The 26,720-nt window shown below is 52.4% G+C and overlaps 2 protein-coding genes across 2 annotated transcripts; one reads left to right on the top strand and one right to left on the bottom strand.

The window, feature by feature from the left end:
• Positions 1-5,600: 5,600 nt before the first annotated feature.
• On the top strand, positions 5,601-21,854 carry LOC100904648 (uncharacterized). Its single transcript, XM_029110661.1, has 11 exons — positions 5,601-5,681; positions 9,156-9,234; positions 10,546-10,612; positions 11,069-11,276; positions 11,375-11,450; positions 15,269-15,366; positions 15,760-15,972; positions 17,708-17,844; positions 18,299-18,510; positions 19,096-19,400; positions 19,596-21,854. The coding sequence occupies exons 1-11, from the start codon at positions 5,601-5,603 to the stop codon at positions 21,852-21,854; spliced, it is 3,735 nt and encodes a 1,244-aa protein (XP_028966494.1).
• Positions 21,855-23,890: 2,036 nt separating this feature from the next.
• LOC100904358 (protein spaetzle 4-like) lies at positions 23,891-25,075 on the bottom strand. The gene is made up of 3 exons (XM_003740510.1): positions 25,023-25,075; positions 24,594-24,824; positions 23,891-24,110 (listed from the first exon to the last, which is right to left on the bottom strand). The coding sequence occupies exons 1-3, from the start codon at positions 25,073-25,075 to the stop codon at positions 23,891-23,893; spliced, it is 504 nt and encodes a 167-aa protein (XP_003740558.1).
• Positions 25,076-26,720: the final 1,645 nt, after the last annotated feature.

Raw genomic sequence — 26,720 nt, 5'->3', positions numbered from 1 at the left:
TGTTGCGAGACGGGAGTCTGTTTCTTGTACGTAGTCATCTCGGGCCGTTCAGCTTTATTTTCACTTCGTCAGGTCGTGCTTCCGTCGCAGTCGTAATGGTGGTCTGCTGCACAGGCACCGTCGACGACGAGCAGGATGATGACGACAACAACAACGATGGCTTGACGATGCCCGACTCGGAACGAGGGTACGTTGCAGGCGGGCGGTCAGGCAGGCAGGAAGCGAGCGGGTTCGCCGCCGCCTCTGAAGCCTCAGAACATTAGGGCCTCAAAACTCGTTGCGAGGCGACATAATGCCTTCGGCTAACAGGATTAGGAAATAGGACTGATTAGCCATGAAAAATGTCCACCAACCACAAGAGCGACTCGTCTTGAGAGAAGAATTCAGACGGGTTTTCCGTCGGAATCGATACTTGACTCGTTCGAATCGCTCAGACGTGATGAGTTGGATCACCACGGGTGCTTCCGACTCGCGAGGTGAGCGAGAAATGGATCAGGCGACACAGCACTCCGCTCGGACGGAAAATACCGATTTCATTTCGCTGCGCGGTAGACCCAGTCCACACAGATATCGGACGATGGGACTTGTGACTGCGAGACATTCTAATTCCCAAATCGATGAGGTGGACCGGAGTCAGATGCAGTGAAGTATCTGATCCGAGTCTCATCGTCTCATCCGACGGCGACTTTTCTGCGTGAGCGAGAATTCCGGGAGAGGCTCCAGACCCCGAAAAGTCTTCCGTCCGATTGTGGAATGCAAATAAAGATGGAGTGATCGCACCCAGAATGGAGGAGGGGTACCATTCCGGATGCATTCTCGTTTGAAACGACGTTTTTCTGTGGATTGTCGAACACCCGGAACCTATGATCACTACGGCGCCCGTGCTCGACTCCTCCCGTGGAGGTCTCCCAGCATCTTCTGGGGGCTGATGTAAATTGCGGATGCTTGAGTTGCGTGCAAGGGTCGACAAAAATCAGGAAACGTGAGGAGACGCGTGAAGAGAGAAAAAAACATGCTCGAGATCAACTCAAAAAGTCGCTCCGCGAGTCTCCTCGTCCTAAGCTTTTTCATTTGTCCTTGAGGCCCCCCGACGGGAGATGCGGCTTCCTTTCCGGAGAATCTACTACTGGGGAGCGAGCGGGGGTATTTATTTGAGTTAGGGTGCCTAGGTTGAGCTCTTGTCGTGATTGTCTGGAAATCGTGAATTGTCGTCTCTCGCAATTACGGCGAACAACTTCATTTATAGACATCGTCGAAACGAGTGTCGTAAGTCGAACATCCTCGCTGTTCACGCTCGACGTAAGTCACGCGCGTTCCTGTCAGAAGAGCCTCGAGGGTTGCCTCGATTGGGAATGTCGCATAAATTGCGACCGAATGTGATCGAGGAGGGAAGTGATTGAAAAATGTAAAAGGTCCTCCCCGGGAAAGTGCAAATCGGGGAATCGGCAATCCCCGCCGGCCGTCCGACCGACCGACCGGCGGACTGACTGACCGACCACCCGACCGACTCGAATGAAGGGCAGGGGATCCGGCGAACAGCAGGAGGGGCTGAAAAGGGCAAACAGGCTGAGAGGAAAGCAGAGGCCAGTCTGTGGGTAAGACGGATAAGAGGGGGGAGGGTGCAGGGGAAGAGCAGGGAAGCGAACCGAAACTACACGATCTATTTTTAGCACCAACGCGCATTCTCTCTCTTTCCCATTCTCTCACTCGCACTAGTGTGGGCGAGGCGGGGATAAGGCGGACAAGACAGACGAACGGACCGACGGGCAGAGGGTGAGGGAGTGAAGTGGGCAAAGGACTTGGACAAGGAAGCGGGATGCTTATCGGAAGGTTCGGTCGACGGCTTGCCCTCGCCCACCGACGAGGTTCTCTCCACTATTGCGCTGGCGGTCGCTCCTTCTCCCCCGGACTGGCAGGAGGTTCTCCCCAGCTCCCTCCATCGCCTCCATCGCTGCCTCGAGCTTTGCCCCTCGTTTTTCCGTGTCCTCCTCCTCGTCTCCCTTTCTCATTGGGTTCTTCCGTTTTTCCCGGACAGTCGTCCTAGTTTCCCCTCTCCGCTCCGAAACGCTCCCGGCATGTGACGCTCTCGGTTCCCTCTCTCAAACTCAGGCTTGACCTAATTTCCCGCACATCGCTCGGCCCGGTATCAGGACGTCCCAAGGTCCCTTAAGCTGCCGGTGCCGCCTTTGCTCCGGCTGATGCCTTCCGAATCACTACTCGACTTGAAAGACGCTGTCGGCCTCCAAAGAGACAACACAGGGACAACAAGGGCGACCGCGTCGACGTCGGGAGATGCGGCGATACGATCAGCACCGGGACCCTCAGCGCCCGCATATGACGAGTTATGTCGGGAACGCTCGGGAATTCGCTCTTCCGAAAGACTAGGCCAGCACACACGGCGAGGCTTGGACGCCTGTCTTGAAGCGCGGAGTTTTCTCGTCGCCGCGCACTGTCCGGATGTGGAGTAAGGTCGGAGCAAAATATGGGGATCGGGATCGAACGAATCGAATAAGATGGGGAACTCTCCGAGTCGGGAAGCGACGCTGCTTCCGATGTAAGGAGAGTACAAATGTTGCGGGTTGACCTTGCTCAGACGACCCCGGTCGGCGACACCACTGGAGCGTTCACCTCCGCTGCCGGCCTCACCATCAGAAGAGGGGGAGAACGGGAAAGAGTCGTTAAAACTGTCTGCTTCCCCCTCAGTGTTTTCTTCTAGGTCCCGTCTTTCTTCCACTCGGTCCCTCAACCATCTCTGGTCGAACACATACACCATTATGACGAGTCAATCATCACAAAGCCGCCGGAGAGAATCGACCGTTGTCGACATGAACACTCAGTGGGTGCTCTCGTAATGGATGGATCGACAGATTGATGGGGAGCGGCGCCGGAGTAGTGAGACCGACAATCGGTGGGCCGATTCGACGAGGGAAGACGTCGGCACCATCAGGCCGGAAGGTTGGCTCCCCAACTCTCAGCCAGGAAGTGGAAAAGCTCTTAAAGCAAGACCGGGACCGCTTTAGCAAACCGTTCCCAGCGGCGGGAGAGAATAGCCCGGGCGCGGGAGGATTCTTTGGAGTCAGGAGAGACAGCGCGTCAACGGCGTCTCGGTTTAGGCAACGAAGAGATTCCGAGCTTGGTGCGCGATTGTCCTCACGGGAAGGGAATATTCCCCGATCTTTCTGCAGAAAGTGCCCTGTTCCTACTGATTCCCTTATTACCCCGATCGGAGCTCATTCACGAAGATCCAATCAGATTAATAGATAATTATAATTATCCTACCCGGGATTCGATCATCAACTGATTTGAAGGCGTTGACGTTCCAGCGCGAGCGGTTTCTCCTTGCTGAGAAATCTCGGTCAATTTTTCTTTATAATGTATCTTCGAATTGAGGGTCGTGAGCGATTCCTAGGGAACATCTCCAGAGATCCTCCCGCGGCGAGCTCCTGGCGGCAAAACTACAGAAAATTCGACCTCAGCCAGAGTGTCCGCGCTGTCGATACTGAACACGTAGACGGACCAACGAATCTGGACGAGCAGGATGGCATGAGAGTGAAAAGTGAGAAAGCGTAGTATAGCCGGCCGTTCGAGCTACCGCGGAGCCAGCCGTCCTGACGGAATAGATACGATGATGGCGGACTGGCAGGCGCGCAGGAGGGAAGGCTGACCGCCCGGAAGGCCAGCCACTAGGCAGAGCGACCAGCTAACCCATCAGAGCCGAAATTACGGGCTGTGCGGAGAGTGGCAAGATACCTCAAAAGGGTCATACTTTTGAGGTGTTCTCCGCTGCCGTGAGTAAGTGACAACGAAAGATGGGTATAGAGTGTAGAAGAACGGGGCTACGTCCGCCGACGCAATGTCCTTTTTCAGCTCGCCGTGTGCGGTTCAACAACCCGTCAAGGTGGACGAAATGAGTCGACGGGGGTCGCAAGTCGCATTCGCGAGGCTGCTCGACATTCCGCAATGGATTCTGGGCGGTCTGAGGATGACATTGGGCTTGGAGTCGAGAGTTTCGTGATGGAACGATGACGTCAGTGGAAGGAATACTGGAAACGATCGCGATCAGAACCCTGATTCCAGCGTTATCATAATTGAAAGAAAATACAGTACATGGGGCTCAGACCTTTGGATCAGATCTTTCCCACGGACCGAGCGCCAAAGGGTGCGAATATATATATATATATTAATGAAAGGAGCTCTTATCTAAAAAATCGCTAGAGCGAAAAATTGGAAAGGCGATACATTTTGGTGAAGCTTTAGGAAATCCCTGCTCTGAACAACCCGTGCCGCCTCCGCCGCACAACACGAGCGATGACACCAAACAGCGTTCTTAACTTGAGCCGTCTCGTTCAGGACGTCAGAACTTCGAGTTGTCACTTAATTGCGTCTGCGTACCAGCGGCCCTATGCCTGGCCAGACTTTTCGGAGGACAACGAGAAAAGGAAGTTCATAATTACTCCTGAGAATAAGAGACCAGTGTTAGCCACGGCAATTAGGCACTTCGTCAGATCTCACCATCTATCGAAATCAAAAACGAACCAATGAAGCGTCTCTCTTCCGCTACGAGCGAATCTGCCCCCTCGTTTACTGACTCACTGAGTGAGCGAGAGACAGCGCCAGGCCCCTCGGGGGAGCGGACAACGACGGACTGCTGGCAGGGCCCTCGGAAGAAGCTGATCAGAGCCTATGCTGTCGTCCGTTCGCACTGGAGCCCCGCGTTGGTGATTGTGGAGTCTCCCGAGAACTGGCAGACGAACGGGGAAGGGAAGACGGTCTGCCGAAGAAAATCGCACCGTGAAACTTGAAGCTTATACGGATAGCGTGCACCGCCAAACTAGAGTCCACTCCCGAGAGATGTCGGATGTGGCAGATAGAGGAACGCATCGTAAATCGCTGCGGCGAAGAACACCTTGTCCCCGGTCAATTCTCCTCTCTGGTATCAAGTACCTACTCGCAATGAGAGGGAATCCGAAGCGGACCTCATGACAGTTGGCCCGTAAAACACTAACGGCTTCATCTGCGAATTATCGCTCCTTCTCGGTGAAGTCTGTTTGGTTGCATTCGCACTGTCAACGAGCGTCGGCGAAAGAGGACCTCATCAGTTACGGTCTGTGTTCCATCTTGTTGCGGTAGAGGTCGACCCAAGTACTTTCCTCTTTCTTCATTTTCTAGTTCTGACCGGTAGACGCGGATGCGGCGGCACTGGAGGCTTCAGGGTAGTAGCGGCGCTGGCAGCGGCGGTGGTGGCGATTTCCCACCGGTTAGTTCGGACACCAGGTCTATTTTCAACCACCAGACCGACGAGCAGTCAGGAGAGAAAGAGAACAGGAGAAGCGCTCTGAGTCGGACGACAGACAGACAGAACGATCGAGCGGGCGAGCGAGCGAACAGCTAGCTGGCCTGCAAAGCAGACCAGGCGATCTCAGTCGCGGTGCAAAGAAACAACCGACTCGAGCACCGGCGAACATCGAGTGCTCGTCGGTGGGCGTACAAACGTATATGCGTGTCGTTCTGCGTGCGTGAATGCGTGCTCGCGTGTGCCGTGGCGTACTATCGAGCGAGTCGTCAACAATCGTCCGAATCAAGGAAGATTCGAGTGAGTGATGTGCGCTTCGATTCTCAGGAAGCTGTCTTCCAGGCTTCACAAGGACATGGATGAGACGGCCGATAACCTCTTGCATCCGGTGAGTCAGAGATTTTGCACTCGATAAATGAACTCCTTCAACCCGTCATGAGCATGACGTATTTCAGCGGCCTGGATTTTCGGGCAGCCTTCGACACGGAGGCTTCGCCGCGATTCCGTATTGGCAGAGCTTTGTCCAGGAGCGGTCCGTGCTGTCTAATTTGAAACGTTTCCCAAAGCAATATTCCTCCTGTATTCAAATCGGCATTGAAAGCCGTCCTGCTCCGGGACTACGCCGCACCGGGCCCTGATAGTTCCCACCTGTTAAAACTCATGGAAACCGCGCTGGGCTCATGTGAGCTGCGGCATCTCGAGCCTCGAACTCGAGCACCAACTCTCGGTTTGGCACAGTTTCTTCTTAGAGCAGCGGTGCGGCTCGAATCTGAAGCTCGTCGAGGAAAATATCGAGGATCACTCGGAAATATTCGGTGACGCCGGAGAGTTGGCCAACACGTGTATCCAGGTTAGCAGCCCACAGAAACCTATGCCGACCCGCCGCTCTCGGAGACACAACGTGAGCTCATCCTCCCGTGCTGACTCGAACTTGGACCTCTCGAGATGCTGTTCTCCAACGAAGAGGCGAAATATCTGGGGCATTGGGTGAGGAAAGTGACAACTGTTCCGGGCTTTTCGCCCGTTGTCGACCGAATGACATCATCGAGAGAGACGTTATTCGTATCAAATGCGGGATCTCCTAAGCGCTGGGGCGGATACTCGTCGACGGATGATGATAATAAATATTTTAATTTAATTAGTAATAGTCTCGATTCTCTGACGAGTTCCGGATGCGAATTCCGGCATGTGATGCTCCCCTCTGAGAACGTGAGGAGCCCGAATTCCTCCTTCGATTCCGTCCGCGACGGAGCGACGTCGTCAAGGAACTCCGTGGACGGACCATTTTGGACCTAACAAGAGAGGAGGATGAGAGCGAGGCGCACGTGTACGCTCGAGAAATTGATTATTCGACTCAGCGCGATGAACGTTGACAGTCCATGCTTGTTAATAACTAAGAAAGGTTATTTTCGAGAACTCGGGGAAAAACTCGAGTACGAGAGTCGCGCTCTAATTCGAGTCGTTGAGTTTCATGGTCGTTCGATGCGGAAGTGTGACACTGGCTGTCTCTCCGAGCGAGTTGGATGACGCTTCGATCGAAGCTATGTCAAGCGTACGCTGACCTCACGGAGCTCCCTCGTTTCTCACTCACATAGCCAAGTCTCTCACTGACATAGAAACGATGGATATCGCGTAAATCACGGTTCATCTTCACGTAAAGTTTTCACGTATTGGATTATGATCTGCTGTTCGAGAAGCTCGCGCCTCAAGAATCGAGCACTCGTGCTCTCCGAATAGATCAATTATGAATGTTAGGTGGCTGTCAGACTTTGATGAGAATCCGGCGAGCGGCGCGCGCTGATCATGCCGGAAGTCTTGAGCTCCATTTAGTTCGTCCGATCCTCGCTACTTAGAGCGCCGTCCCGGGAAAGTTGTCAGCCGCGCAGCGGTCGACGTGAGGCCGCTCCGACTATCTTGAGATCCCGTCGTCCACCGCAGACAGGCGGGACATTCATGGAGTTTCTCCTCTTCGTATGCTGTCACCTCGTCGACTGGTCATCGGCACTTCGCGGTAGCGGTGGTGATGGAAACAGCCACGAGTTAGACGGGCAGGCGATCAGGCGTCGAGACCTCCGCGGGCCAACATACTTCTATCGGTGAGGAGAAACAGGTCGCGGCAGAATGCGCAGCTGCGTGTTTGCTGTTGAAGAAGGAAATCCCAAGAGTAGCTCATTTCCGAGCTGATCAGAGCGGGACTCTCCGTGGGTATTTCCAGAAGGGGGGGGAGGAGGAGCAGTGACGCGAAAACGCAAATATACAGTACGACCGGTGGGCGATACTACCAGAGACAAGAGCCTAACTCAGAGCCCGCTCGTTTGTACAGACCGACGCATATAAAGAAGAACGAGAGACGAACAGGATCCTTTAGCGGCGGAAGCGGACTAAAGAACAGAGAGGAGCTAAGAAAATAGAGAGATAGAAAAGCTCGCGACCGGGAAGAATATACGGGGAAGGCCGAGGACGGCGTTGTCGTCGTCGAACGAACGGGCCCACCATCCGGCCGAGCGAGCAAGTGACAGACGGACAGACCGACCAAGTTGGTTCCCCCTCGACCGTCGGAAGGACACGGACCGAGTTGGATTTCCGATAGGACATTGAGAGAATTCCGATTCAGCCAAAGGTCCAACTAGCAGACGAAGCGACAGACAACGGAACGGATGGCCGGGCTGGCGAACGAAGGAACGAGCCTAGATGGAGCGACCCTATACGGGCGAGAATGCAAGACAAATATCCAATTCCGAAGCGCTCCGAGTGGATGTACAGCGCGTGTCATGATTTATGATGTTCAGACATCTACCAATTTGATCATGTGATCATATGTTTGTCAATATGTTCAATCACAATATGATCATATGATCATTAGAGCTGCGAAGTCCAGGCATTATGCCTCAAACGCCTAATTTTGCCTTTTTCAGCGGAAAGATGGCAATTTCTCCTATTTTCGGTTTTCCCTGCCATAAATGCCTATTTTGGCTTGATCGGCGTCAAACTTCAAGGAGAATGCCGGGAATTTCGGGTCTTGAGTCCTGTCACTACTGATCCGGATACACCCCTCGGCCGGGAGGTGCGTGCTTTGGAAAAATCATGGTGTTCGAGAGTTCAGGACGTGGTTGCGCGATAATACTGAACGAAATTCTTCCCCCGGGTGGCGTTGTGTCATTCCGTAAACTGGATAGAGCTCTAAACTGGGGTGGGGATCACCGAATCGGAGCCAATCGAAGTGATTTAGATGGCAAAACACCTGCCTTTTATGCCTATTTTGCCCAGTTTCAGTGCCTATTCCGGTGTTTTTCGGTGCCTTTTTGCCTGCCTTTTCTTCGACTTTTTAGTGCCTGAACTTCGCAGCTCTAATGATCATTCATCAGGCTCCATGAGGTAGGCAGATATGGGGAATACCGGAACACAATAATTTTGAGTGACTCGATCAGGCGACACTCAACCGGAATCCGTACGGTCGGTGGACAGCCCTGAAACAATGTGCAACTAAATCCTTGAAGGATTATACATATCACGTCGCGACGGAGAATCCTCGGAAACGTCCCACAGGCAGCTCGAGCTCTTTTAAGGGGCGTCATCGACTTTCCGAGAAGAGAGAAATAAGAACTTGTTCAAAAGTCAGCCTTCAAAGTGTCGAGTCACCACCGACACGAAGGAAACTATCGTCACCGACGACAGCATGGCATCGGTAGCAACTCATGTGTGATGGGTAGAGAGCTTCCGCGCGAAGCCGTTGGGTCTTTTTCCTAGTAGTCCACCTACTCAGCAGTCGTTAGACAACTTTTAATTGGCAAGCGTTTTCGACTCATTCTAACTACCATTTTCTTTTTCTTCGTTCCCGTCCACTCCCGTGCCCCCACCGCAGGAGGTGCGCAAAGCTTCGGTGCACGACGATCCCGAGGGACATCTAGTCTACAAAATAGGAGACGTCATCAGCGACAGATGTGAGTATTTGAGGATTATGCGGAGATTTTCCTAACCCAGAGACTCCAGCTCTGAAATGCTGATCAAGCGATATTTCCGGATATTCGAGTAGTATCAGTGCGGAATCTCGAATATCTTTTCAATTCAAACGCCTGAATATCGGGATCGCGTAATCGAAGTGACCGACTGAGTGAGTGAGACGCGTTCGACGCTTCCGGAGCGACTTCCGGTGTCACCATTCCTCTGAAGAAGTCCAGTCTGATGACGATAACTTTGTCTCGATTGCTCCTCGGAATGCGTCACATCCACTTCCTCCTTCTTCCGGATTCCTATTTCTCCTCCTCTAAGGCACTCATTTTTTTTCGGATGTGGGCAAGGGCTCTAAAGGACCGAGGGTCATGCGGGTCGAGAGTGGAGAGTGACAGGATTTGCGAGAAGTACCACCGGACCACTCTCGAACGGAAAGATGTAGAAGATCTGATTTTTCGCTATTTCAGCGGAGGCTCTGACGGGCTGTTTGCGGGTTCGCGAGTTCGCTCGCCAGCCATGCGGCCCGCTAAACAGCCAGCTAACCAAGCAAAAGAGGAGAACATTTGCGGCCAGGCGAGATATGACTCCGGGATTAAGGCACACGCGGCGGCGGTGGCAACGACGACGACGGCAGCGGCGGCGCAAGGCCATAAGTTAGGGCTGCGAGGGAAAAGAAAAAGGGCAGAAAACGAGCTCGAGAACCCTGCCTGCCTACCGCTTGCTTTCTGCTTGCTTTGCTCCGAGGCCGCGGGGCCGGCTTCATCGTCATCTCGGTTGTCGTCGACGACGACGACGAATAAGAGCAGCGAAGGGTTATACTCCGTCGCTAATCAGAGCTCGTCGTCGACGCGACTGCCGCAGGAATAGAGCATTAAGTTGAAGTTTAAAGAACTAGAGCCGAATCAGTCAGCTGGCCGGCGGGTCACCGATGCGGTCCGCTGACCGACCGACGAATGAACCCCACGTCGGAACGCCATGGGATTGCTTCAATGGACGGGGGAGGCGAACTTTGCACATAAAAAAAAGAAGTCGGGTTAATTAGAGGGTGAGGGAGGAGCGCCGTCGCAGAGCTCCCCTATCCTCAGATGACGGACATCGAAGATTGTGAACTCGTTCCAAGTATGCGGGTGTTCTTAATCGTCTCCATCATATTAAGATCCTTCCACGAGATACAACCACTGCGGCAACTGGTGCGGGGAGTCTTCCAATGGCGGGTTCCGGAAAATGTTAAGGCAGGGTCTCCTCGAATTTTACCCCGAGCTCGGTCTCAAGTGACCTCCGTGTTTTTCTCTGTGTTTCAGATGTGATTCTAGCAACGTTGGGCGAGGGAACTTTCGGAAAAGTCGTCGAAGTCCTCGACGAAGAAACGTGAGTCATTCCTGACCATCCTTCTGAATGATCATGACTACATAATTATTTGTTATCATGTGCTGGACCCATGTCCTGTCGCTCTGTCTGAAGTCTCGACTCACCAACGATGGGAGTATTGAGCATTCGAATTAGCGAGACCTTGACGCGTTCGACAAGCGTCGCTGAGTCGGCAGTTAGACTCTCTAACTATTACTTCCCGCTCGTTTGGGTAGGTAAATATAGTACTAAGTGAGGAGAGATGTATTGCCAGACCCATTAAATGGGTTTATGGCGAACACGGCAGCCTCATTCTATCGAACTCTGTTCTGGCGCACAGGGCATGCCATGAAGTCTCCTCGTATATCGAGCGACTCCACCTGACCGAGGCGTGACTGTTTAAGGTAGTTAGCAAGACAAGTATCCCCCCTCCCGGATCGCACTCCGCGTAATTTTCTTGTCCAATCACATTTACAGGGACCAGAAACTCGCACTCAAAGTCATCAAAAACGTGGACAAGTACCGCGAAGCTGCGAAACTTGAGATCAATGTTCTCGAGAAACTCCGTCAATCGAAGGAGCCTGTCCTGCAGACGTTATGTGTGCGGATGCTTGACTGGTTCGACTATTTCGGTCACATGTGCATTCTCTTCGAAGGGCTAGGAATCTCAGTTTTCGATTTCCTGGTATGTTCGGAACTCATTAGGCCAGCAGATGAATGATACATGAGAACCTCTTGTTCGGCCGCGGAATGCGATTCAGGATCTTCGTCATTTGCTTGCAGAAGGAGAATCACTACCAGCCGTATCCGCTCGACCAAGTTCGCCACATTGGCTACCAGCTCATCTTGTCCGTCTTGCGTGAGTACAAAAGAATGAGCGAAGGGGAATCACTCCTGGGGAATGGATTGAATTCACTGCATGCGGATTCCTAGCGTCGTCGGCTGTAGGCTGTGTCATCCTCGGTCAAGGGGGTATGGTCTCGCTCCATCGACTCGCGGTCCGTTCGGGGAAACGCGTGGCTTCGACCGGATCTTATCTATAACAAAATATATGTCATCCTATCCTCGGGGGTTGTGCCCAATTCCTGGAAACGTGAATCATTCATCCCGGAGCTGGCCTTTCAAATCGTTGAAGCCAAGTTTCAGCGTTGCAGACTTCCTCGCTGGAAAAGTCTTCGCTTCTGAGAATCGATCATTACTCCGCGACCGGTTAACCGAAGTCTTCTTAGAAAGCAGCTTGTCGCTCATTTCTTGCCCCCGAATCGCCCCGAGAAGCAAAATATCAGGTGCTTGACGCGAGTATTTTCCGAGGGCAACCTTCGAGGTATAGGACGATCCTGGGAACCGCTCCGGGGTCGAAGCAACGATGGCTCCATATATTGAGCCCTGAGTTGCGCGGGATGGAGTACAGAAGCATCTAAACGACAAAGAACCTCGCGGTTCACGCTAAATCTGCTCTTCTAGAGAATTTCCCTGGTATCGGATCTTTTCCATGATCTTCTCTGGAATAGCAACAAATGTTCGACCCTCTGTAGACTCTCGTACCGTGCTGTTGCCGCTGATGAAATGTCAACATGAGGAGTTTTTCCTCTGTTTTTTACCTTCTTCCGAGAGAAGCGGCATCGATCGCACCTCCCGCCAACAACTTATTTTCTTTGCGGCCTCTATGACTGAAAATGGTTCGGAGGTGACTCGGGCTCTGTCGATAATGCCTACTTTCTTGTGTCATTCTATCGGTGGCTTCTTGTTCTTTTTATCCCTTTCTGTTGTTCGAGCTGTCCGCTGAGAGCGCGTGAGCGCGTAATTAGGTCTGATGTGTACGCTAGTCACCCAACAAACTACACACGAACGTCACAAGAAGCAAAAGGCGAGGCGCTTTGTGGCCTTGCGGCGGCTAGTCGCCGTCGGGATGGAAAGGGCGGCTACGAGGGAGCTACGTGGTTCTTGTAATTAATTCGCAAGACATCATCACCTTCTCCCGGGGACGCTCATCGTTTTTTTACGCACGTTTTTCCACCCGGTCGCTCAGCCGCAAAACGTTTATCAGGGGCTCCGGGATGCGCTTGTCCGCGACATTGACACCTGATTCGGAAACACCTGCCTACGTGGTAACAACGTAAATGGCGCGCCCGCCATTCCCGGAACAGCGTGACCAGTACACGCACCGTATATGGCGTCTGCGCTTGTGGTCGCATCTGCGCTTGATCTCCCACATGAAAAGCATCTGTTCCGATGGGAGCACCGAAGTTCTCGATATCAGCATGAGCGCCTCATTCGCGATCTTCGGGAAAACCGCGGAACGGGAGGATCATACGTCCGTTTATGCCCAGCTCTCCATTGGTCTTTCCATATTCATTATTCCTTTCGCTCCACGGAATGTTCCGGGTCGAATTCAGCGCGAACTATTCGCTCGCATCGGGATGAAGTGCTCGAGTGAGCGGGCTCAGCGAGGCTCTCAAGCAGCGGAATTTCACGGTGAGAATGAGCAGAGGCTCGAAGAGCGCAGAAGTATCCGGGGGCGTCTGGGATAGCTCAGAGCACAGGGTGAGGAAACAGTTCGACTCACTGAAGCCTAGCGTTCGTTTTCAGCTGTGGAAATCTACGCTTTTCATTCTTTCATCGCTCTTTTCGCTGCATCCAGGAAAGCTCCGAGGGATTAGGAAACCTCGCTTGCCGAAGCCCGCCTGCTCCGTACGGAGACGACGTCGTCGTCGACGACGACGGCGCAAGCCGCTTTATTGTGAATCCTGAAGGCCGAGGCGTTTTTAGAGTAAATCCCCACAAGAGCGGCTGAACGACGCCTGCAACTCGTGCTCAAATCTTTCGGAGGTTTTCGATTCTCTCTTCTGGTTGCTGCTGCTGCCGCTGCTGTTTAATATGGACACGAGTTAGCGAGAGATACGCAGAGAGTGACAGCGACGACCGAGGACTGATGTGTGTTCTGCGCACTTATCGCAGATATTTGTAGTCGCTCTGTGTGTCCAGGGCTCAAGATTCAGTCCGGGCAGGATTCTCGACTCCTCCGTCAGCTATACTTGCCGCTTCCGTCTTCATCTTGAATAAAAACAAGCTAGATCAGCGGATTTGAGCGCAGCAACATTTGCCTGCGCTCTCGCGCGCCGCTCATGACGATCGATGGAGGAAGCAATTATGGAATTCTCACCACGCAACATCTCCTTCATCCCCCCCTCCGTGCCCCCTTCCCTCCCCGCACACATGTATTCAGCGTTTTCGGAAGCTCCTGGTACCGCACCTACCGAGTCAGTCACCCAAAAGAGGCAGAGCTTGAACTGAGCGAGTGTGCGGGCGAGCGGACAGGCGTCAATGGCATCCTCCCGTCCGTCTGTTCGTCCGTCGGTCCCTCCGTCGTAGCCGCCGGCAGCTCAAGTGTTTTCAGCGCGTTAATCCTGGCTTCGACTTTTTTCCTCTTTCCTTCCTTTTTGTGACTCGAGGAGAAATGAGCGAGCGAGTGCGCGACTGAAAGAGTAAGTAAGTCTGTGAGTGGCTGAAAGCCGGCGATGCTCGCTTCTGTGCGCTCGTGTAGGATCTCGAATCTTTGGAACGGCGTCAGAGTCCCTCGCCCTCGCAACCAATCCCGCTTCATCCCTGTCATCCGAAAAGCAGTCTGACAGGCTACAGGGAGCCCACATTGAACATGCCCATGAGCGGCCGGATGAACAACAATGGAAACTTCTCGTTCCCCATCCTCGTTGTCTGGTACAGACAGAAAATGGAGTTCGGGAAATTTCGAGATTAGATAGCGATGTTGACAATTCTCTCCATCGGTCGCGTCTCCCATTCACCCTTGATCCTCGGGATCCTCAGAGACCCTCGAGCCGATCTCAGCCACACGTCGAATAGTAAATAAGATCCTGCCTGGAGTGCTCAGCGGTTTTGAGACGTGGAGAAAGCATCATAGGTAGAGATGCAAGTGCGTGAATTGATGAGACACGTCGTCACAGGGAAGAGAAAGGGCACTTCCATCGAGTGACCGACCGACCCACCCACCCTAGAGGTGAACCTGTGGCAGGTTGGCCGATGAGTGCAGTAGGTGACTTGTCAAAGGAGTCACTCGAGGGCATACTCACCGTGAGGCAGACTGTTGTCAAGAGAGGTCGAGGAATAGGAGAAAAACCTTATCTGAAGCAGTGCGAGCTGTCGAAATGCCGCTCCTGCCGCCACCGCTGACAGATTTGGTCGGAGCAGGCGTGCCAGTGCTCCCCAGCTCGAGACGGTCGCAATAAGACAACTGCGAGAGGCTGAAGGTAGATGCCGCATAAGACTTTGACGCCGTAATTGGCTTCGCTGCGCCTTTTCGGCAGGAGCTCTATCTCGTTCCGACCTATGAATGAATGAGTCGGATCGGGTAATCGAACGAATGTATCGACACGGCTGTCGACCCGTTTCGGATGTCTCGGATCGAGAGATCGTTTCGAGGGGTCCGCGCGGTAGACAGGAAAGCCCTTTGCAGAACAGACCCATATCCACCGGATAGATGCGGGAAGCGAGCATTCGAATTCCTCGGATCGACTCGCGTTGAGAGGAATTCGGAGAAGCTGACGGTTTCAACTATTTCCGCTCCCAGAGTCCCTGGAGAACCTGCTGCATTCGCGTATCTCCCGATAGAGCGGCCGATACAATCCCATTGCAATCATTCCGAAAAAGTCTTCTTTGCAGATCTACACCAGATGAAACTGACCCACACCGATCTGAAACCGGAGAATATCCTCTTCTTGAATTCGGATTACGACGTCTCGATGTCGAACACAAAAAAGGTTAGCGTCCCTCTCGCATCTCGTCGATCGGCGCCCCCCCCCTCCTTCGTGCTGTGATCATTCGACTAGGTCCCGGGGCATGGCAACCCTCCTACTATAGTGGTCGACGACGAGCTGAGGAGAAATTCCCTCTGGATGCTCCTTGTCTTTCTGCTCCGCATCCCGTGTACCTTTCGACCATATTTTCCAGACGATCCCTCCCGGCGCCTGTGACTATGTTACTGACGACCTCGATTGGGAACCTTGCCAAGGCAAGACGACTGGATTAACCGAATGCTCCACGCTCTTAACACACTAAAAATCACCCGTACAGCCCATCGCGATTAACCAGGTAGAGTCATCGAGAGTTTTCCGTCATCGTTCATTCTTGAAAGACTGTCATTACCGTCACAGAAAAGAGAAGTCAGAAGGGTCAAGGACACGAGAATCAAATTGATTGATTTCGGATCAGCGACCTTCGACCACGAACATCATTCAACCGTTGTGTCTACGAGGCACTATCGAGCTCCAGAGGTGATTTTAGAACTTGGCTGGAGCCACACATGCGACGTGTGGTCAATCGGATGTATCCTCTTCGAGCTGTACCTAGGGATAACCCTGTTCCAGGTGAGCCGGCAAGTCTTTCCATCTCGGAGCTCCCGTTTTTTCCATTCCTTTAGGACCCCGAGCTCATCACTGTCCTAGTTAGATTTATGGTAAATTCTGCATCGTCGGCGAACCGGTCCTCCATCCTTAAATAGGTACGGACCACTTGCTCTTCCCTGGAACGGAGTCCCGACCCGTGTATGAGGGAGAATTGGATGGAGGAGAAACTTCCCATTTGGGTGAAAGAGCCCTGAGTGAGACGTCCCCGTGATTCTATCGCGTGCTGGAGCGTTCTGAACCAACAGCTGGTTTCCTTGCTCGTTCCGTTCGGCCGGCTCGTTCCTCACTCAGCTGGTAGGGAGGTCGGCTGAGTGGGTGCTCGGGAGGACCACCTTGATTGACGCAATGCGTCTCGGATATTAAAACCGTTCCACATGACTTCAATATCGGTTTGACATTTCACCAGCAGTGTCACTTCGAACGTGACCGAAACGAGCGCCTCGCCGTCGTAGCATATTCAGCGAAGAATAATCTTGGGAACCGCGAGTTCCGTGTGGTGTTCGAGCACGTATGTACATATACGAGAAATTCCCATTCATCGTTCTCGTCATTCGAACTCTTTCCCGGTGTGCGAGCGAAGTGAAACTTCGCCGGTTCCGGCAACTTTATAAGGGCTTACTTGCTTACTCATGATACTTACTCGAATACTTCGGATTTTTTCGGGGACCTCGGAGGAATACGAGGACTTGAGAATTCATCGTGTGTACCGACTGACCGACCGCGAACGAAATAATGTCGACATGCTGAGACCCCGGCCCTTGCCTACGGCACAGGCTGCTTGCCCGGCCTATAGCACGCGGATAATTTATAATTTAATTCTTGATAATCGTAATTTCGTCGCTTGTCGACGATGGACTCGATGGAAACGCTTAGCGTCATTAGCGGACGGCGTCCGAAAAGTCAGAGTGGAAGCCTCAAGCTCCTTGACAGAACGATCTGCGCAGCATCCGAAGCGTGAATGCGCCAAACGGTTTCACTGTCGAGCCCCCGCGAATACAAAGAACTGATCCCAGCAGTTCGACTCCTAGTCGGAGCTGTTGCTCTTATTAAAACCGCGATAGAGGCCTGTCGCGAGCGGACAGGACGAAGACGACAATACGGTCCGGAACAGCAATGGTTCTCCAGCAGTGACGCGTGAGGATGGACTCACATGAATCTACCGATTTACCGACTGACTGTTCCACCTGCGAAGGGCTCGATAGTGAATCGGGCGGTAAAGCTGCGAGGAGGCGAGTCTTCACAGAGGGGGTGAATTAGACACTACAAGGATCGTAGAGATTGATTCCTAGTTATAAGGCTGCGTTCGCGGGATGCGGAAACACAATCACTTTTGACTGGTCTCGGGATCGCTGCGTAGCGAAGTATAGGTCGTTTGAGCCCCCGGAGGAGGAACCGATTGCGCAACAGCAGCTAGTTCATCGAAGCCGAATCGGTTCAGGTGGCCGGGCCGGATCAAAGAAATAAGTTCAGAATTCCGAATGGCCCTGGAATTTTGAGCCACTCTCTGAACTCGAAAGTTCCAAATCCCGCTATTGAAGTCGCCATTCCGCTCGTCCGCCTATCCTCTCGCCAGTCAATCAGTCAGTCAGCCAGCCAGCTTACTTACTCTCGAGGGTTTTTTTGCGCGTTGAGGCTCGGCGGCTCAGATAGTCCCCCACCTTCCCTCTGTTCGCTCTAATCTGCGAGAGTTTTGCAGACGCACGACAACCGGGAACACCTCGCCATGATGGAACGGATTCTGGGTCCGATTCCGTACAGGATGTGCAGGAAAACTAAAACGAAATACTTTTATCACGGCCACCTAGACTGGGACGAGAAGAGTTCCGCCGGAAAGTAAGTTATATATTCGCTAAGGATCGTAGCACCGCAACCACTACGGTACTATCAGACTCCGGCCGGCGCCGAAAGGAAGTGCGAGATGCCGCCAGAACGGTTTCACGCGGCTGCATACTCGTCAGATGGGTGTGATGCGTGAGTGTCTGTGTTAACTGTGTGCCTTGCTCCGCTCGAATGAGAGGAACGCACCCGCCACCGCGCCTGCCGCTGCTCCCGCTGTCGTCGTCCAGGAAGCGAAGAGTACACGAGCGGTAGCGGCATCGGCGACGGAGCTCGCCGCAAGCTCTTTGTCATGAATCGTAGTGGAAAAGTTTTCCTGCTGCGATGGAATGTGGCTGCGGTTCTCGCCGTCGACGCTTCTGCTACTCCGACTTCTTTTTCTTACCCTGCTGGCGCTCGGGTTCTAGCGAGCAAGTGTCTGCGAAGACCAACCTGCATTCCCTTTTCGCAGATATGTCCGTGAGAACTGCAAGCCTTTGTTGCGATACATGGTATCAGACGACCAAGACACTCGAAATTTGTTCGAGCTCATCGCAAGAATGCTTGAATATGAGCCGACCGGGCGAATAACGCTATCCGAATGTTTGGAGCATCCCTTCTTTGAGCCGTTGGATCCTTCTCTCCGCATTCACAAGCATCCCGGACGGCCCCTACAAAAGCAAGGTAAGCATCGAGTTCCCAGGATACGTACACATAGCTTAGTCCGGATGCCGAGTGATGGAACGAAGAAACAATCTTGATTCATCTGAGGAGCGCCCATCTACGGGTTCCCTTTCCTGGCCTAGAGTCCTGGACGGTGAGCTCTGCGTCTGCGAGACACGACTAAAAGAACTCAATTAGGCTGAATCATGATGTCTATATAACCGAATTCAGACGTGTTCTGGGAACAGGAGCTGTAGAGCAGCGAAAACATTACAAAGTAGTGCCCTCCTCTCCCATCCTAAGCTGACCTAGCCCGAATGAGTCGTTCCCATTCCTAAGAAAACCTCTTGAATTTTCCGTATCACGTGCCCGGCTCAGGGACGATGGGATGAATTCGAAGCGCGTCGTGTGCATACCCACTCGAACCCGTCATGCATTCAATTGTAAATGATAATCGAATGACCATTTGAAAGTCCGCTGATTCCACGACAAGCTCTCGAAAAGACCCGCTCTATTCTGTACCATTCCATCATCCACGTATTATACCGATCCAACATCATCTGCTGCCCGGACGTCGACTCATTGCGCTATGCCCCTTCTACGCAGGTTCGCTGCCTGCTGCACCTCCCACGGCCGCTTCTTCCGCCTCCCTATCTGGCCCATCAAGCTCTTCTTCTATCCAGGCTCTGGTGAGCCCTCCCGTCGAAGAGACCCCGCACTACCGTCCGACCAAGCAATTCAGTGAGATCAACATGTCGAAACTCGGCAGTCGGGAGCCTGCCTTGACGCCGTCAAAAAACGTTTCAGCCAAATTTGGGGAAATCGAAGAAGAGGACGACTCATCGGAAGATGACGACGATGACGACTTGGACGAGTTTTCGCTCGACAGAAATTCATGGACAAGTGCATCTGTTGGAGCCGATGGAGGGGTAGGAGCGGGAGTCAGAGGAGGTGCAAGAGATAAAACTTCAAAAGGGCGACTCACCGCACCCGGCGCAAGCCTCGACGGGGACAAAACACCACCAGACTTCATGAAAGCAAGAAAAGGAAGCATGGGGACGAAAGGGAACGAAGTCGACGACGACGGCGGCGGCGGTGGCGGGAAGACGAGAAAAAGCGGAAGTTTCGGGAAACAGCTCACTGTCAGTGAGGATTTATTCCTGCTGGATGATTCCCCGGGACCCATGGATCTTGCGACGTTAGTATATGGGGAAGTGCGAGAGAGCCCTCTTCTCATTCAAAAAGTTATCGACGCCGGTCCGAATCAGCCGTCGTTATCCTCGCACAATCTGACGGAACTCTACAAGCGCAAAAACGCTCCTCGCAAGTGGCTGTCGTACTCGTCGACGAAAGACGCGATTTTCTGCCTGCCGTGTTTCTTGTTCGCCGTCCGAGACGCGGCCTCGTACGATCCGACTTTCACCGAGCAAGGTATGAGTCAATGGGACAATCCAAGAGATGTCGTGGAACGTCATGAAACGGGCAGGATGCATCTCTTGGCGAATGCTGTGCTGAAAATTTGGACAAAAGCTCGGAGCTCCACGGAGAACGGCGGCTCTGCTCCGACGAACAGCAGGAAAGAGCTCAACTTGCTCCGGGAGGCAGCGCATCGCGTTCTGGACGTCTTACTTTTCTATTGTCGGCAGCCATGCCTGCTTGCAACTGATGTAAAAACAAGGAAAGCTTCTCTCTTTATAGACCTCGTGCGGTTGGTCGGCGAGCGGGACTGTGCGCTCTCTCTCTACTTGGCGGATATGGTGACCCGTCCCGCCGCCGGCCGGGTCGGTGCTGCCTGCGTCGAAACTGTTAAGGGTTTCAGCGGTGCGACCGGTGGCCATGCCACCAACGCGTCCAGTAACGGTCTGTTGGGTTACCCGGCGCGACTCGAACTCGTCGGTCTGACTGCGAAGCAGATCACTACAATGATCGCTCGGAAAATTCGCGCTGCCAACTTGTTCTCGCTGATATTCGATGCGTGCGCTCTTAACCAAATCGCTGTCACGGCACGCTATGTGATGAGCGGCGATGCTCAGACGACCCTAATCAATGAATCATTTCTGTGTTTGATGACGGTCTCCGATGGACTGCCGAGCGGTAATCTCCTCATCGAGCGACTCAAAACAATTGGCCTCTCTATCGAGCGCTGTCGAGGTCTGTCGTTTGATGGCACCCTAAATATGCGCCGTCACTACGATGACATCAGTGATGAGGTCCAAGCGGTGCAGCCCTCGGCGGTTTTCGTTCATTCGGCGAACCATCTGTTTAACGAGATTCTCGCCGACGCGTCGCTCATCCATTTTGAGGTTTCGTTGTTCTTTGGCGCAATACGGAGACTCTTCGAGCATTTTACGGCGAACGGCAAAAGGTGGAATACCCTCGAATGTTGTCTCGTCGGCAGCGAGATCGACGAGAAGTGGGCGATATCCGGTCGCTGGGAAACTCACTTCGAAAGCGTCGATGCTGTGATCGTCTCGTACGACGAGCTTACGTCACTGCTACAGCGGACGATATCTGAGGGACGCTGCAGTCAGGACGAACAAATCAATTTATTCATGATCCAGACACAAATGAAACGATTTTTATTCCTGGTCCTGCTCCAGATATGGCGGACGGTGCTACAGAGAGCGAAGGTTGTGACGAAACTGCTTCAGAAAAACGACTGTCTCCTGTCGAAGGCGTCCGTCATACTCGGCGGCTTGGTCGAGGACCTCAAAGAGATGAAATCGACGTTACATTGCCACATAAATAAAGCGAAAGCGTTCGCTGAAAGCCACTCGCTCGAATCCGAATGGAGTACCGATGGAAAAATCTGTTCACAGAAAGCATTCGAGGCGGAAATATTTTCACCGATGATGGAAAGTCTGATAAATCAGGTGGAAGCTCGTTACGACAGCGTCACAAAAACTCATATCTTGTTTGATTTCCTCAATCCGGTAGCACTGCTCGAAGCCCAGGAGAACGATCTAAAAAACAGCGTCGCCAACATTAGTATCGTATACCGAGACGACCTGAAGGAGCAGCCTTTGCTCAACGAAATCCTCTCGTTCCGAGTGGCGTTCCACGAGGAGTTGATGGCCATGAAAACACCGAAGGATGTTCTCGATTTGTTAGTGAGCATGCAGCTCACAGACGATTTTGTGAATCTCAGCACTCTGTTCAAACTCTCATTGTGCCAACCAACCCACGCGTCGACGTGCTTCTTGGAGAAGACTCGTCAGATACGAAAAGCTGCTCAACACGGCGACTCGGATATAGCCGTTATATCGCTTGAAGGCGGAAACGCCTGCAGCAATCCAGCCGACGAGTCGGAGTTCCTCAATGTGATAGACGCATTTGTGGAGAGTATCACCAATAACTTCGTCTGATCCATCCTCAAGCTCTATCGCCTCCTGTTGACTGAAGCATGACTGATTTCGATCGGATATCGCATTTGGGATATATAAAATACTTCATCCTTTCGATCGCTGACAATTGTTGGCATCGACTACGGTGCCTATAAATGTACATCTCGTGAGATCATTGATCCCGTGCTCCGGATCAGGGTCACATTTGAGTTTTGTTGTCTCGTTATCATTTTGTTATTTATCAATCGATGCTTAGGGGTCAATTCATCGTGTCTGAGCGTCAGACACCTCACGCGTTGTACACAGAGCTATTTCATCGTGAGAGTGAAAGGAATCGCAGATTCGTGCACGAAAGTGTGGTTGTTCTGAAAAAGCTCACCTATTTCGTTGAATAAACGGGTTTCTCTCCAAGATATGCGACTCGTCCCTCTTCGATCCCGATACCGGAGTTTCGTGATTGAGGCTCAGTTCTCAGGGTCGACGTGTGGGAGTTTTCCAGGGGGGTAGAGAGACGACGATTGCCGAGAATGTCGCCAGGATTTATGGTAAATCGATGCTATTCCGATCTTGCAGGAAGTGTTGACACCGAAGGAGATCGGAAACGACATTCGGTGTCCAGTTGACCGACGAATCCCCACGACCCGGCTCAGGGGACGGTCCCCCTGCACGGTGTAGAATTCGGCGCGGAGCGAACCGGCCGTTGCCAGCAGTGCACCATCTCCTGACCCCCGCCGTGGGGCGTCCCCATCGATAATCGATTTTCTACTTCTGGAAACTTCAGCTGAGACCATGGGTGGAGCGGAACTGGCCACCGAATTCTTGGTCAATCGCTCCTCCCTCTGAGTGATCATTTCATTATATCCACCCGGTGAGAATGTCGATTCTGGGACGAATTCCGAACGATCCAACCGTATCAATCATTTCAACTGCGTGGACACGGCTTTCTAGACAAAGCATGGTCGGAGTAGATAGCGATATTACCACATCGGGCAGCCTGTGACGGGCAGTGACTCCGACGGTGATCATCAGAAGAGTTGCGCAAGAATCTCTGCGCTCAAATGAATGACATTTTATTAGTCTCCCTGGGAGAGATTCTCGGAAGGGGTCGGACCCTCCAAGGCGAAGCCACGGGGTCTTATTGTATTCTCCGCGAGCCCGAGTTAGCCCTGATCGAGCCTCATTTGTACATTAGACTGTGAATACAATACTGACCATTCTTACGCAATACATGGCGGTGCCCTGGAACTCATTCGGTCCTTCCAGATCGAATACTCGAGTTCTCTCACAGTATACATACATATATGAATACATATATTTGACGACCTGCGTCACGCGCGGGTGTTCCCTCTTATAGATTTGGGCCCTATATCATTCGACATCGGGATGTGCAGAGTTCCGCACACGTTTGTTAAGTTTCGCGATTTTGCGTACTCATCGAGAGCGCCCTCGTTGACTGACCTGTGGCTGTATTGAATAAAATTTATTTATTTATTCAACTTTCGGGATACGGAATGGAGCGTGCTTTGGTGAGGGAGTTCGCGATAGGCTTCATTCCCTTATTCACTCGAAAAGGCATCAGATATCAGCGATCCGGGACTCGAAGAAGCTTGGAACATAGATAAATAGCGAACACCCAGTATTTACAGCGACGCGCCGCCCCCCGCCGATTTTCAAGCGGCAAGGCGTTCCAAAATCATTCTGGGTGAGCCTCCAACAAATTATGATGAGTAAAACTCGATATAAATACCCCTGCCGCTAACGCTGCTTCCGTCCGTAGCGGATCGTCGTGAACGCTCAAAAAATGACGAATGATCAGATTTTTCCAGCATCGATCAAGAGTGCTCCTTCCCTCAGAGCTCTCAACAACCGGAAGATTTTCCATCCGTTGCACTTCATTGAGGGTATCGATTCCGAGAAAATCGTCTTCCTCGATATGCACTCTTTTTCCGTATGATGGTATGCCGGAATGTGAGATCACGCGCGAAGATTTTTTGGTAAAGCCCTAGACAGCATAGTGTTTCCAAACTCAGCGTAATGCAGAATTTCGAATGGCAAGTCTAAGAGCCGTATTTCGAAGCGGCCTGACATTGCGACTGCACCACGAGCTTCGGGTCCGGAACAAAGCAGACGCAGCTTGAGGGGAACAGAAAATGTGATACGAAGGGTCCCTTGTAGTGGTTGTTGGGATCGATAACCAGGAGTGATTGAATGTTGTACCGCTGTTGACAGGAGCTATGGAAACATGGCGCGATGAAGGCACACGCTGTGCCCTCGGAACTGGAAGGTACAGAGACAACGTTAAGATCGTTCCGCGGAAATACTGCGTAGGGCCGATCCACGAATGAGAAATCTGACACGATCAGAGCAGATCCGGTCTCGGGAGACGGACTTCACGGCGCAGATTCCGCCCTGCCCATATCTAATCATTGTGAGATTGCTCCAACCCCGAATACGGCTCAAGAAGAACCGTAAGCTCGAAAATTGAAGCGTCAGCCTCGGCCCCGCCGCGCCGGCTGAACGTAAGTCTGTGGTCAGCCAAGCGTCAAATCTCTCGTGTAGGTTACCGCAAATGAAGGGAACTGACACTCATTGAGTAAGATTCAGTTTCGCTTCAAGATACAGCCGATGTTCCGTTAACTCTTGGACGGAATTTTTCTTCAGTTTCCGCTCTCGTTCCGCCACACTTGCTTCCCGAAACTCTGAAGGTATCTATGGGAACGAGTATTCTGCGGGGAATCTATGCCATTATCTGATACTTGCCGACATTTTATTTCGGTGACTGTCTGGATATGGTAGGCGGTGTTAATGACGACCAGCCATTTGCCATTCGTGTTCCGAGCCCATCCTGGTCGAATGATTCTCGTGATCGAATCACAAACGAGACTTCCCTTCTCGGAATCCGCAAGCGTGGGAGGATGCAGATCGCGGAGATCTCGGAACAGCTTTTCCAAGGGCCACTTGAGATATTTAGTGACCTGGTTAATCAGCGCCCTGCGATGGAATCACAATCCGTTCTCTTAATAACACGGCTTCCTCCATCAGAGGCATCATTTCCTTTGCTTCCATCGACAGTGGGGCGCTTCTCGGCCATTTCCTCGTCTTCTCGCTTGCCGAGACGCTCCGATGCGGGCGAATTCTCACAAGCAGAGTTGTAGCCAAACCCATTAGCAAGGGTTTGAGTAGTCCCACCTGTCTGCGCCTCGATGAGGGTCCGAATGCGCTGCGTTATACGAGAAATTCATACTCACGTGGGGTAGTCATCCGATACGTCGCAGTAGAATTTATGGAAACCGGCACAAGCGGGAGGATGAGTGCTGCTCGGCGACCCGTCAACGTCATCCTCGGGAGGGAATTCCCTCGACTCGTCGTCTTCGTCGTGATCGCCGCCGCCGCCGTCGTCGTCAGAAGAATGAGTTTGGTGCTCGTGCAGAATAGATTCTCCTGCAGTCGGGTTCTTCCTCCTATGGATGTTGTTCGCTCCCGCGATGACGGAATCTCTGCGAGTCTGAGTTGTTCGTTTCGAAGATGAGATAGCTGGAAGCGCACGCCAGATTCTTCGGCACTCTGCTCGTTTGGACTCGAAGGAATTTCGAGGATTTTCAATTCGGGGAAGATATTCCCATGAGCTTCGGTCAATTGAGAGAAAAAGTGATCGGACTTACCCAGGTCTCCCATCCAAGAGCCCACAGAATAGAGTTGTATCTGATTATCCTTCGGAGACATTTTGGCTGTGCTGTAGAACTTCGATCGGAGAGCTTCGGCTTTCGGTGAGTCCACTGAGGAATTTCGGGCCACTCCGACGCTTGATTCAGCAGCCGATGGAGGCATTTTCTTTCTCTTTTTCTTCTTCAGTGTTCGGGCTATGCCAGATGTCTCATTCCGCGATCCTGAACTCACCAATGCAGATTGCGTGGAATTTGCTAAGGTCGTGTTGAACAATTCTATCGGAACCCAAATGTCGTGCAAGGCTGTGAGGTTCCCATCGGAGATCTCAGTGGCGACCAAAAAAGAGGCCATGAGCAGCTGGCAATATAATGCAAAGGGAGGTTAAAATTCTACCAAACTCCCTCGCATACCCCGGTAGCACCCCCGGAGAGATCGTTCGAGCTCTTGATAGAGCCTGGCGCAAGGAAAATAAAATATGGATAGTATCGAAAGCTACGGGGGGAAGGATAATCCGATCTCATGTGAAATTGAGATTGGAAGCAGGAAGAGGATTAACCCTCGACAGTGGGAACTTGGAGTGCGTGATAGAGCGAGCACAGCGTGTTCGGGCTTTCCGTTCGCTGCGTTGAACGGGCGCGCGTCGGTCAGGGGACATACGGAGATTCCCTTACTGACTCCGATATTTACCACAATGACGAATAATATCCAGAAGAGCACCGCACGTGATCCACACATTTTAAGCTCCTGCCGAGGCTGACCACTATGCCGAGCACGTCTGGCAGTGTCACTCGACGAAGTCATCAACCCGAATCATATTCGGACACGCTACTCTCTTCGGTCGATTTTTGCAATATCTGTATGGGACCTACAACTTCCGAATCACCCGATGCAGCCTTCCCAGCAGACTGTGATATCTTTTCTTTGACAGAAGATTGATTCGGCAAGCGAGAGTAACTTCTTCTCTCCCTGTGAAGCTTCACTACCTATTAAGGTTACCGGCAGCAGTGAATAATTGCCGCCAGACGCTGAATCATCCGAATTCAGAAAAAAAAGCAGTCGGTTTGGCAAGAACGTAGGATGTGAAAGTGAAATCATAGGAATGTTAATCCGGAATTCTCGCCGCGGACAGCGAGCGGCGCTGGATGCTCTCAGGCGTAGCAGACTCGCGCCAGACAGAAGCGAGAAATCATACTTCACCAAAATTCCCTGTCGACACACCGT

This window comes from Galendromus occidentalis, unplaced genomic scaffold, assembly GCF_000255335.2.
Source record: "Galendromus occidentalis unplaced genomic scaffold, Mocc_1.1 scf7180000076951, whole genome shotgun sequence".
Taxonomy (NCBI): Eukaryota; Metazoa; Arthropoda; class Arachnida; order Mesostigmata; family Phytoseiidae; genus Galendromus; species Galendromus occidentalis.
This window is presented reverse-complemented; position numbering and strand designations above follow the sequence as displayed.

Coding starts and splice junctions, on each gene's coding strand:
- LOC100904648 (XM_029110661.1), top strand. CDS start 5,601: ATGTGCGCTTCGATTCTCAGGAAGCTGTCTTCCAGGCTTCACAAGGAC. Junction 15,367..15,759: donor CGATGTCGAACACAAAAAAG/GTTAGCGTCCCT, acceptor TTACCGTCACAG/AAAAGAGAAGTCAGAAGGGT. Junction 15,973..17,707: donor TAGGGATAACCCTGTTCCAG/GTGAGCCGGCAA, acceptor AGAGTTTTGCAG/ACGCACGACAACCGGGAACA.
- LOC100904358 (XM_003740510.1), bottom strand. CDS start 25,075: ATGAATTTCTCGTATAACGCAGCGCATTCGGACCCTCATCGAGGCGCA. Junction 24,825..25,022: donor CCTCATCGAGGCGCAGACAG/GTGGGACTACTC, acceptor ATTCCATCGCAG/GGCGCTGATTAACCAGGTCA. Junction 24,111..24,593: donor GTCACCGAAATAAAATGTCG/GCAAGTATCAGA, acceptor TGTACCTTCCAG/TTCCGAGGGCACAGCGTGTG.